Consider the following 13,224-nt stretch of genomic DNA (forward strand, 5'->3'; position numbering starts at 1 on the left):
AAACTCTTCGTGCTTCTTCCGCATTTCCATTTGCTATTCCATAAATAAAGTGCATGTCGGTCATTTCATGGTTAGTAAAATTATTCATGATGGAGTAATGAATCACTGCTAATTGACAGCTGAATTTTACTTATAGTTCTATATTTTTTTATCACTGTCAGCTAATCTCCAAAGCAGGTAGATACAAAGGAGGTACTTGAATGGACTTGCCAATTATTTGTCATAAGAAGCAATGTATTTGTTATTTTGTTGTATTTCAAAAATCTTTTTATTTAAAAATCAGTTTATTATCATAGTAAACAAGACACAAGAGACCAAAAAGTCGTGCATTGGAGGGTGGACATTTTGCTCATGTACTTTAAGGTCGAAATTGTTTATGTAATTAATTAGTTTTTATTTCATGTTGTCGTCCATGGATAATTTTTACAATGAGTTAAAGATACTTTAAATTTTTTTTCTCGAAAACAAAGCCAGATATGAAGATAATAAGATAAGATACGAAAAAGTTGTATTTTTAGTTGCTTAAATAGAAAAATAAATAAAAAGCTGCAAAACAATTAATTATTGGCCTTGTCTTTTTCTCAACAATAAGCATGTGGTGCCCACTGACACTCCACTGGATCTAATAATTTCAATCTAGTTACAGCTAAATAAGCGTCTTATAACTTCAAATAACTGCACCAAATTTCAACCAAATCGGTTTAGGGATAGTTATAGTATTTTTAGAATACCGTTATTTTTTTGAACCTTCATCGCCCTGTATCTCAGACAGTGGCGAAGCGTGAACTTTTCTTTCGGGTAGACAAACAATAAAAATTGTTAATTAGAAAAAAATGTGTATTCAATATTATTCACTTTAATGAAATAGAGAATGAAAGCGCATGGAATATTAACTCAAAGAGAAAAATATGTAGTGATATAAAAAAGAAAAAAATTATTACTACTAGCATAAAAAGATAGATAGATAAAAATAAATACTACTTACAAAAAAAACACAACATAGGTATAACCATAACTTATAAATTCATAATATCCATTATTTTAAAATTAATTAAAGACAAATAAAAACACAACTAAAATACAATTGCCAATATCAAACAGTCGTTCATAAATAACCCCTAAAATATCCACTAAAAGAATCTTTTCTATACACCCAAAAATAAAAATACTAATTATTAAATTACAATAGCACGCGCCCGCACCAAATGCCAAATGCAGATTCATCAAAAAACAAAACTGAAGATGTATTACGGCCGACCAGATCAAGCGTGTCCATAAACAATAACCCTCCAGAGCATAATAAAATAGCTGGTCGACTTCGATAGACAAAAGCTCAAATGTCTTTCCCGCGAGTAAATTTTGCATACGTAATAGGCTGAATACTGATGCGGCTGGACCTCTGTCACCTACTTTGATGCGTATATGGTTCGATTAGATGCTCCAAATTTCGGAAGACAAATATCAATGTGTCTTGCTGGGGCTCGTATACATTAATTGGTTGTCAGCCCTCCATTTTAATTTTAATTGGTGCATCAGGCGGGGCGCGCCTTAGATATTATAGATATTATAGCCGTTTAGATACTATATAATAATAGTAAGGAGAGCGACTACATTCTGTGTTATTTTTTTTTAATTTGAATTCAACAATTACATGAAATAATTACGTAATAAATTAATGAGAGATAACTGGATAATTTTGGGTAGACAGTGTCTACCTTGTCTACTCGTACGCTTCGCCACTGATCTCAGAAACAAAGCAACTCCCGACATACGTTCATAGGAACTTTTTTTCATAAAACGACCTAACGATTCACCCTGTATAGTTTCGTACCGTAGTTAGGAAACACCGTGTATATTATGCAAGAGAAGCAGACTTTAACTACGCTACTAAAGATAATAAATTAAGGTTTATCATCCAAAACGTCCACAAAAAATTTAAATGTCTTATTTCGTAGTATACGAAATCGGGTATTCAGTGCGAATTATGCAAATCAGGGACGCCATAACTGTTGGCACACGCCTTCGGCAAAATTCTCGGGTTCACCGAAAGCATAGAAAAACAACCAAGGAGTTTATTCTGTGACCGAAAGCAACGCGTCAGTGTCGCCGTCCCATTGTTGTCGAGTACATTTTAGTCCATAGGGTTGCGCATCTTCCCAAATATTGAATCAACGCTGGTAGCTTAGTAGCTGTACCAAAGTCTATATATTTCAAGTTGAAATATATAGACTTTGGCTGTACGATCCACGTACTATACAGGGTGTCTACTATAAAAACCGACAAACTTTAAGAGGTGATTATACAAGTCATTTGCAACGAAAAAGTCGTATAACTTTTTTTCGAAAAGTTGTTAGTTCTTCTGGTATTTAACTAATTTATTCTGACCACCACATAAAATTTAGATATACCATCTAAAAGAGAATTAAATTTGCTATAAGATGGGTATATTTAAGTTTTTGAGTAATTTTTTATACCGGGTGTTATCAGAAGTTAAATGTAACGTTTGGGAAATGTGCAAAATTAGTGGAATCTTCTTCGTTGTCGTTTTTCTAAAATTTGGTAAATACGGATATGTTTTTTTTTTCAGCAAAAACTACTGCATTTAATATGCTTTCCAATGATATACTTAGTTTTGTGATAGCTATTTGTTTTCACAGCAATATCATGGGCAGATGTATGTAACAAACATTGTATTTGTTTTCATTCATTTTTTGTTTTCATTCCTTTTAAGATAATATTTATAATATGTACTGGATGTGATATTTGGCGTTTTAAATTCCATCTTTTAGTCAATAACGATACACGATGGTGTAAACTTATTTTATTTTAATTTTTTATTTATGTTAGTGTGAGTTAGTGTGTAGTTTTTGTATTTCGATAGGTATGTCTTTTCTGTTAATTAGCGTTCTATTCCGTATCATTTAATTTTGATAATTTTATTTAGGTCTGATGACGCCCTAATGCCGCGAAACGCGTAACCTTTAATAGACGCTGATTTATGAGACTTGGACTTTAAGTTTACTTTTTTCCCTCCTTTGGTTCTAACTATAGACTGTACTACCGGGATTCTGGGTAAGTTCCGTAACCGAACCTTAAGCCGGGTCCAGACTATGTAATAAAACATGTTAAATAACAAAGTTTTGTAATTTGTTATAGAATTTTAAATAAAAAAGTTTTAAAACACTGTGTTGTATAACATTTTGCAGGTTATATAGCATGTTTTATGTTATCCATCAGTTGTCGGTAAAGATCAAAGAAAGTTTTAAAACTTTGTTGTAAAATCGCACTGCGACTGATAATCACTGCGATTTAGTAGATTTAAATATAAGATAATTCTTAAAAATATTATATTCTTAAAAACGTGCCAGTATTTTTATTTTACATATTTTTTGATTGATTTCTTTACATTACTTACGAACCTACATATTTTTTGTCTTATGTGTATTCTTTATTACCCATAACACGAAAACCCTTGCGTGTCTTCGATGATAATCGTAGTTTCGCGTCGTGTATTTTTGAAATTTACACACAACGCGTTTTGGGTATATAAAATATATCCGTAATGCGATGTGGATAATTCGTAAAATCCACATCGCGTTGTGGGTATAAATTTCGGGCAGTGACCGTTTATGCCAATTGCGTACAACATATACAAGTTATATATCAAAACGCTATTTTCGTTTTTTTTTCTGGTTTCTGATCACAACCAGATGCAAAGGTGCGAAATGATACAGAAAAACGTCAAGAAAAAACTATAAATAAAACTATTGCACGTAGACTTTAGATAACTAAAGGCAACAAAAGAATGGCAAAAGACACGAAATCTGAAGAAGCGTACGCGGTAATAAAAGAACTATCAAGTAACGTGAAAAAGCGAGATGACTATGATATACGATCGTGTTATCGTGAGCTGCCCAAAATTATGGCAACACCGCTTAGTTGCGGCTTGCAGGCGGCGAAATTTTTCGTTTTTATTTTTTGAACCGGGAGTCAGCAGACCTCACTTTGCTGTGTTACTGCACGTTGCATTAGTAATTTTAGAGCGTTATTTTCGTGTTTTTTTTACTATGGCTGTTTATACCCCTTCCGAAAGAGTTAAACTAATTAAATGGTTTTATGGAGGCAATTCGCCAGTACAATGTAGAGATTTGTTTTCAATGACGTTTGAGAATAGACCGATTCCTTGTGCAAAAACGGTTTTAAATGTGGTTACAAATTATAAGACATCTTTTTGTCTTCAAGATTGTAAAACATGCCACACAAAACGTCAAGAACCACCTGTTGAAGTGGTCCAGGATATAGAACGGCGGGAAGAAATGGTTTGCAGTACTTGTAACTTGATTCGACACGGTCCACTAGAAGTGTCGGAGAGGAACTGGGAATGAGCAATAAAACTGTTGCTCGTATCTGGAAAAAATATGGGTACAAATGTTTCAAGTATTCAAAAACTCAGGAAATATTTCCTGAAGACCACTGGCGAAGAATGGAATTTTGTGAAACCATGATGGAAAAGGCAAATGAAAATGAATATTTTTTAAAAAATATTTTGTTTTCTAATGAATCTTCTTTTCCATTACATGGCAAACACAATCCTTCCATTCTTCGTTATTGGTCTCAGGAAAACGAGCACAGAAGTTTTCAGTTTCGTTCCCAGTATCCTCAGAAATTGAATGTTTGGGCAGGTATTTTGGGCGACTATGTTATAGGGCCATTTTTTATTGATGGCACTTTAAACACCCAAAAGTACCTTGAGTTGCTGCAAAACCAAGTTCTTCCTGCCATTGGGTAAAAGAATTTTTAACAAATACATTTCCTAACCGCCTTGTGCTATAAGTAACGAACGAAAACACGATCTGTATATGATTACTGGAATTGCATCTCGAAATGTTGTGTCTTTCCTGCCTATTTTATGGCCGATTTCATTATTTATAAGATAGTCAAAATCAAAACTTCTTATTCTTAAGAAGTTTTTAAAACTGCCATCACATTTAATGTCTCCTGTGGATGGGTCTAGGTCATCTCTTTTCAGATCAGTTAAAAGAGCTGTACCGCTATATATTTCTCGAGCTTTTAATGAAGGTCGCACCCGAAATCTTCGCTTAACAGGTCGGTGTCGCCTGCACAAAATTACACAAGCTGTTGCTGCCATGATATAATATAGGCATGATATGCCACGATATAATATAATGTTATAGCATGCTCTACGTTTGACGACATTTTACATACTACCACCTACCAGCTAAAATGCTGCGAAAATTATGCGCACGTTTTTGTTTTGTATTTTGTTATATAGTTTGGATGTTTGTGCTATATTATAATAAGTTACACAACAAAGTTGTACAACAAATTTGTTTTACAACTTTGTAATTAACATATTTTGTTACATAGTTTGGACCCGGCTTTAGTGAATCATCGGTTAGAAGCGATATTTTTACGGTTCCTGAAAATATCGGTATGAAATGGAGCGCTCTGGTTTCTTGTTAGTCGTTTGTTGATATTCGGGTTTTAAATTCCATTTTGTGTTAAAAGTACCTATTATTATTATCCCGTAAGTTTTTTGCAGCTTGGTATATTGATTTGAAAAGTAACAAAATGGTTTCCTTAAATTTACTAGATTTTTGGCAATGCAATTCCAAATAAAATAAAATTAATACCTAGGATTATTGATATTTATGTAAAATTAGAATAGTTACTAAGTAAAAAAAAATATTAGGACTTTTTTGTTAATTCTTAGATCATAACCAAAGTAAATGATATTTATTTATTTTTTATATATTTTATTTTCAAAACAAATATAGCAAAAACAATAATAAACAAAGAAACATACAAATAACGCTTCTATAACAACTGTTCAAAATGATCTCCATTAACTTCAATGCATTTTGAAATACGTTTAAGAAATGACTTCCGTATTTTAAAAAGAAGATTTTCATTATTTTTTAACATAATTACAGAATTTACAATTTTTACATTTACTTCATTTAGATTATTTATAAGACTATCATAAACAATTGAATACCCCAGAATGATAAGTCGGTAAAAACCACTTTTTACGAAAATCTGGTTTTTGCGCGATTCCAACCATGTAGACCTAATACACGTATTAGAGTGAGAACTGAACATATCAGCTTAGTAGATTAGTCAGTAGATGGCGCAAATATATATCCATTTCTGTCATTGAGAATGAAAAGTCGGTATATCCGGTTTTTACCCAGTTTTCATCCTAAGTGAAGTCGTTAAAGTGTTTGGTTACTGCGTTGTTGTTTTTTACCGACTGACTATTTGCTAGCATTTTCATGATGTGTAGTGACAGGGATATTGAACTAATGAGCGATGATTTAGACCCAGATTATAATGATAGTGCTAACAGTGATAATGAAGTTAAGGAGAATAAAACCAGAAAAAGAAAAACAAATAAACATCTCTGGAAAAGTGTTCAAAGGAAATCTAACCTCAAAAAAGGACTAGCATACACATCTAAATCCGGAATAAATATGCCTGTAAGGCGAGGTTATGAATGCGACTGTAAAAATAAAAAGTTGAAGAAAAAGCAAACATTCTTGATAAATTTACCAACTTGGCTGATAAAAATGTGCAAGATTACTATCTTTTTGGATTGATAACAGTGAGGTCTGCTGTAAGATAAGAAAATATAAGTAACAAAAGATACAATAATTAATAATTAGGTCATTTTTTAAATATTTTTTTTATTCAGAAGGCGACCAGAAATTATGAAAAAGCGACTTCTTGGAAAGGGCCATCCGATTTAAAATAATTTAACTGATAATGAATTAATTCAAACATCAAAACGAAACTTATCCTTTCATTATAAGGTTAGTTAAGCGAATACCTATTTACTGATAGTACGTATGTAACAATATTTTGTATTTTAGATTATATTAGCAGCCGGACGTGAAATAGTGGTTTGCAAAAAAGCTTTAGCAGGGCTTCATGGCATAAAATTTGGTAGGATTGATCGAATTAATGGGCAAGCTAAAAAAAGCAATTCGGCTCCTCCGACAGACAAAAGGAGTTTATCTGAAGGATCCAGGGTACTTAAAAAACCAGAAGCTCTAATCTAACAAATTGAATCACATATAAATTAATTTCCTATTCGCATCTCGCACTACACCAGAAATAGCAGTCAAAGAAAGTTTCTTTCGCCCGACTTAAGTGTGATGAAAATGCATGAGATGTACGTGGAAAAGTACGAAAGTGAGAAATATCGACAGTGGAAAGCTGATAACAAAACAAAATTTGAAATCAACTATGATTTTTATCTACACATATTTACCACCAAATTTAATCTTTCATTTGGAAAACCTAAAACGGACGTCTGCAATGCATGTGACAGATTCAAGAATCAAATAGATGCGGCGGAAAACCCAGAAGGAAAAGCTCGATTGAATCAAGAACACTCTGTACATCAAGCCAAGGCGCAGAAATTATACGACGACCTTAAGCGGTTCAGTGAACAAGCTAAAACGGACGAAAAAATGGATGTTATTAGCTTTGACTATCAACAAAATTTACCAGTACCAGTACTTCCAATAGGTGATATTTTTTATAAAAGGTAGCTTTGGGTTTATAACCAGTGTTTTTACTTGGCAAAAACGGGCCATTCTTATATGTACATGTACAATGAAGTCGAAGGAAAAAAGGTGCAAATGAGACAACATCTTTCTTAAACCATTATGTGGACAATGTTGTTGATCCTTCAGTGGAGACCTTGTACTTATTCACAGATAACTGTGTTGAGCAAAATAAAAACATGGTTATTGTCCAGATGTTATGTTCGTTGGTCGCCACTGGAAGATTTAAAATAATCTACCATCGATTTGCCGAAAGAGGTCATTCGTTTCTACCATGCGATCGCAAATTTGCTCTTATTGAAAAGGAAAAACGCAAAGTCACATACCTTTACTTGCCGGAAGAATGGTATTCAAAAGTGGCAAGAACCTCAAAAACTTTTACTGTTATCACTGCCACGGATGATAGGAGACTTTCGTTCATATTTCCAATCTTTCTTTAAAAAAAAAACATAAATAACTTAACCGTCTCAAAATACAAAAGTTTTAAGTATGAGAATAAAAAATCACCGTTTCTGTATGCCACAATATTGAAAGTCTAAACCAAACTTTTATTGCATTTAAATCTAACGCTATAACGAACTATAGCCCAACTCTACATTACAACTCTTCAAGTTAATCCAAAAAAACTTCAAAACTTAAAGGAACTTCAAGATTTAATTCCTGCAATATATCATGTATCTTATGACTCTTTGGATACAACAGAGCAACAGCAGGAGGAAAGTGAAACCGACTTATCCGAGAGTAGTGATGAATAAAAAAATGTTATTGTCAATTTAATTTGATGTTTTGTAAATTCAGAATGACAACTAGGTATATCCGTCTTTAATTTATAATTTTTTCTAATATTAGTAGTATTGAACAAAAAAACTAGCTTAAAAAACGTTTCAAAACACTTTCAATAAACATTTAAATAATAATTTGCAGGTAAAAGTGCAACTAGTTTTAATACACTTGTTATTTTTATCTCCTGTAAAATTATCTTTTTGGTTTTAACCGAACTATCATTCTGAGGCACTCAATTGATTTCAAATATTCCCAAATACAAAAGTCTATGGGGTTTAATTTTGGATTACGCGCAGGCCAAAGCAAAGGTCCTCCACGGCCAATCCAACGTTCGGGATATTGTTCGTCAAGGTAATTGCGTACCCGTAGAGAAAAATGCGCTGACGCCTCATCTTGCATAAAACACATGTTCTGCATAACATCTTCTGGTATATCTTCTAAAAGACCTCCAAGTTCATTTCGTAAGAAATTTAAGTACGAGTCTCCGTTCAAATTAGGTGGTAGTTCATAGAGGTCTATTATATGGTTTCCAATAATATCACACCAGATGTTAACTTTAAATTTATGCTGGAAATGACGACCAACAACTGAATTAAGGTTTTCAGTATCCCACATATGGGCATTTCTAAAGTTAAATACGCCGCGTCTAGTAAATGTAGTAATTTTTAAATTGACGACAAAATTTCATTCTGGCTGGCATATCTGACGGGATCAAACACTGAACTGGTGTAGAGTGGTATGGATAGAGACTTTCTTTCTGAAGTACTTTGGCCGAAATGATCCAGTTTCTCCTAGTCGGCTATAAATTCTTTGGAATAATTTATGGTTTGGTTGTTGTCTCTGTAAATTGTCTTGTATCTGAAAATATTTCTTGATAGCTGCGTCTTCCATGCGGTATATTAAAATTTACTTGCGCGTAAGCACAAACCATATCACGCATCTCCAAATTAGTAAACAAATTATGCCCAGGCATTATTTAAAATAATTTTTTAAGAGAAAAACTTTCTATTCGTTTTATATGACAATCAAAAAGTTTGACATAAATATTACAAACACTTGTCCCCAACGCCAACTGCCAAAGATGCGATTTAAATAAAGCATGAGGAGACACCTTTAATGTTTGGCAAGAGAACGGTTGTTACAAAATTAAAATCTGGCAACGTTAAGACGCGCTGTCAGCTGTCAATTGTCACCTGTCATTCATCGTCCCGTTTCGTTTGTTGCCGGCATGTTTTTTCGCAATTTGCAAATATAAGGAGAAATGTTGAGCATTTAATAACAGACGCTTTGTGAGTAGCAAATATTTAATAATAGATTGATTTAACAGAAAATGCGTATATAGAATCCGATATTTAATATTAACTAGGAGTCGCAAATATGGAATCCTTCGTGTTCGAATCTGTCCTAAGCTTGGCGGAATGGGAAACAGTACCCGCCGAAATCGGTAAAAAAATATCTGTGTTCGTTAGTGAAAAATTCGATGAACTAATAACTTCGAAAGCCCTACTGGAAACCAAAAGTTCAAATTCAGGTAATATTGGTTTGTTTTACAATTATCTTCCTAACTATAGCAACTTTTACATTAAGGCCATTCCTAAATACCCTAATAAATTGAATATATTTTATGCCAGTATGGCTTCAAAAATTTACAGGTATTTTTAGGTCTTATATTATAAAACTATTGTTGATCTTTACATAAGTCAGTAAGCTTTTTAGGGTCAATGCACACTTAACTACTGAAAATACATCTTTCAAATACTAATTACATACCTATAGTATTGAAGTATCTAAATGTTTTTTTTTAAGGTTTGCAATGTTTTTTGACTTATTCTATTGGTCCACAAATAACACCTGGCATAACCTTTATTTTTGAAGGTAAACATTTGAAAAAAATAAAACTATTTATCTCATTCAAAAATTCAAAAAGTAGTCTTTCGGTCTTCAACAGAGTTATTGACAAAGCCTTAATCAATCTAAGTCGGTAAAACTTAGAACTAGTAGATATTAGAATGCAAAATATGGGGTACAATAACATTTTTTTCAAATCACACACACATATTTTGTTATCAGGAAAAAACATAATTAAAAAACTCATCTAGAGTAGTAACTAAGCCATTTTAAATCTAATATAACTTGTTAAATCTAAGAGTTAAGTTTTTTTTATTCTAAGAGGAAGGTGTTAGAACATTTTCTGACCCATGTAAATAAATTAACTTCTCACTTGCTTTGAATGTGGAATAGGCAACCACAGGTTGTATGTAAGATGAGTTCCAAACATACTGCCTCCTACAACTATTTCAACAAACTTTAACCTATGAATCTTTTTCTAGCAAATTTCAGGAATCAATGCACACCTGTACACAAACGAATGTTTGTATGAACATTTCATTTTGAAATTGGGAAAAAACATAAATTGATGACACAGTAAATAGAAAAGTTCATGAATAGGGTAGTAAAGCAAACTTAATAAATTGTAAATTTAATTAAATGTAAAGGTAATTATTATTCGATTCTGATGGTATATTTTAATTTAGCAAAAAATGTGGGATTCCTAAAGCTATTTTTCATTTTTTTAGTCAATTTATTCTTCTTCTTTCTAAACATGCAAATAAAGCCAATTCTTGTTAAGCCAATAAGCCCCTAAGAAATAAACACTATTTATGTAATTTCAATATTTTCTTATTATGTCTAGTAAATACAGATATTTAAATCTGTTTTTTTTTTAATTCTTTATAAATGTATCTTTATCTATATCTTTATTTAAAAACAAAGTTTATTAGTGCCTTTAGTCTTCAGAGGATGATTCAAAATTTACCATTATTGTTTTTCAACATGTCAAAGTCAAACTATGCTCGATTGTCGCAAATATACAAAAAAACTTATGAATGAAGCTTTAATAATCTAATAATGGTGCCTATAAAATCAACCTAAATAAAGTAATATAGTACTTAAAACAAGAACTCATAAGTAAATGATATGAAGTAAAATGGAACATTGTACCTTAACCACAGTCACAAAAAAAATATTCAAAACTCGTCGCCTTGCACACATAGGGGCGTATCTGAAATATTTGTATTTTACAGGAAAAGCATTTTAAGATGTTGGCTCAAGAAAAACTCTCGCTGTGAGAATTCGGTTTGGAATTTGCAGCTTAAATTTTGTGCTCATGTGGGCATCTATGATTAGAACAATTTGCTATTATGAAATTTTAAATGTTTTCCAGTTTTTCCAAAAATCAAAAAAAGATTGAGATACACCTTTTTGTGTGCTGTAATTGAATTGTTTTAAAAAAGTTACGCCCTTTGCAAAATAACAACCCATGGTAATCAAACTTTTATTTTATTTATTAAGTTTCAAATTAACCTAGTACTTCAAAGAAATGAAAAGTGGAAATCCTGGCCTCGCTTTAAAAAAAATTCTTATCGCAAAAAAATAAACTTAGGTTTCTTAACGCCCTTAACACTATCAGATTTATAAGAATAAGTTAACATTTTTGTTAATTTTTAACTTAAAAAATATATCATAATAAACCAAAAGTAAAAAACTCTAACAAAAAAACTAAACTGTCTATAATATAAAACAATAAAAATAGGGACTTATTCATGTGGAAGAGATCTAAGATAAAAAGGCAAAAAGATAAAAAAGACAAAAGGCAAAAAGACAAAAAGGAGTATCTTAGATACTCCTTTTTGTCTGCTGTTTTAAAATGACTTGATGAGATACTCCTAAACAGTTTGCGTGCATAACCCAGGCAAAAAATTATATTGAGTTACGCCCTTTTGAAAGCAGCTAGAAAACACCAAATTTGTCAACCTCCGGGTGAAATCCAAAAAAATTCAAATTATGAGTTACGCCCCTTTGTATGCAAGGCGACAAACTGTGCCAAGATATTCCTTAAATGGCATTTTAACAAGTATACTTATTGCATTTTTAATTTTAATTTAATAAAAAAAAAGGTTTTTTTGTAATGGCACAAATAAATATACACTATGTGTATATTTGTACTATAATTGTACTATAATTGTGTTCTTAGATCTGTGGTAATGGTTAATGTAGGGATGGGAAAATTCAATTCTTAACCTGATGGGTACCTTGGACGAGTGTTTCACTAAGTGTGGATCTAAGGCACCTAATATTTCATCATTGGATGTATAAGTATTTTGCCAGTTTGTGGAAAAACACTTTAAATTGGTCCTAAACATATGCTTCCATGTATTCAGTCAGGCCTTAAGGTAACCTGGGCATTGCAATGGCTCTTAGCTAAGTCAGTTCTGATATAAGTAGAAACATGGATATTCTTATTTACATGATATTCTGATTGTCAAATTGCACTACTTCTCATCTGAAGCAACTAGTTGCTTTCAATAATATTTGGCAGGAAGAAGGCAGATTGTGGAGTGGGATGGAGCTAGAGCCAATACTTATAATGTTCTAAATGGTGTACCACAGGAAAGGATGCTTGGAGTCCTTTTATTTTTATTACACAGGGTTCCTCAGATTAAGGTGGCACTATTGGTATTTATTTATATTTAAGATACAGAGTCAGTTAAATTCGAAAACAAGTAAGATTTTTTCTATAAAATGGTGAAAATATTAAAGAAAAGGTACATTGTGTTTTTGTGAAAATGTGAAAAATGTACTTTTGTTAAATGGAATTTTCTGTATATTGTTAAATTAAATTTTCTGAATAGAAAAGTTTAGGTACAAATTACTTTTTGAGTAAAGTACATGTCAAGGGAGGACCATCTGGTACACAAATATATGCGGAAGCAATGATTGCAGGCTTCTATGGTGGGGCTTTCACTGTGATGGGCCACATGATTATTTACCAGGATAGGAGCCTGCTTTT

General features: G+C 32.1%; 1 protein-coding gene across 4 annotated transcripts in view; it reads left to right on the top strand.

Moving 5' to 3' along the window:
* Window positions 1-9,563: 9,563 nt before the first annotated feature.
* The window catches only part of LOC126744949 (nucleoprotein TPR), a 122,276-nt gene continuing 118,615 nt past the window's right edge, over window positions 9,564-13,224 (top strand). The window contains exons 1-2 of one of the 4 annotated variants that reach the window (XM_050452566.1): window positions 9,564-9,664; window positions 9,742-9,906. In XM_050452566.1, the coding sequence (XP_050308523.1) occupies window positions 9,753-9,906 (154 nt within the window). In that variant the 5' untranslated portion in view covers window positions 9,564-9,664; window positions 9,742-9,752. Of the gene's footprint in view, window positions 9,907-13,224 lie in introns of all 4 variants that reach the window. The other 3 variants (XM_050452575.1, XM_050452584.1, XM_050452593.1) reach the window with 3 other exon arrangements.

Source organism: Anthonomus grandis, chromosome 1 (assembly GCF_022605725.1).
Source record: "Anthonomus grandis grandis chromosome 1, icAntGran1.3, whole genome shotgun sequence".
In the NCBI taxonomy this organism is placed as follows: domain Eukaryota; kingdom Metazoa; phylum Arthropoda; class Insecta; order Coleoptera; family Curculionidae; genus Anthonomus; species Anthonomus grandis.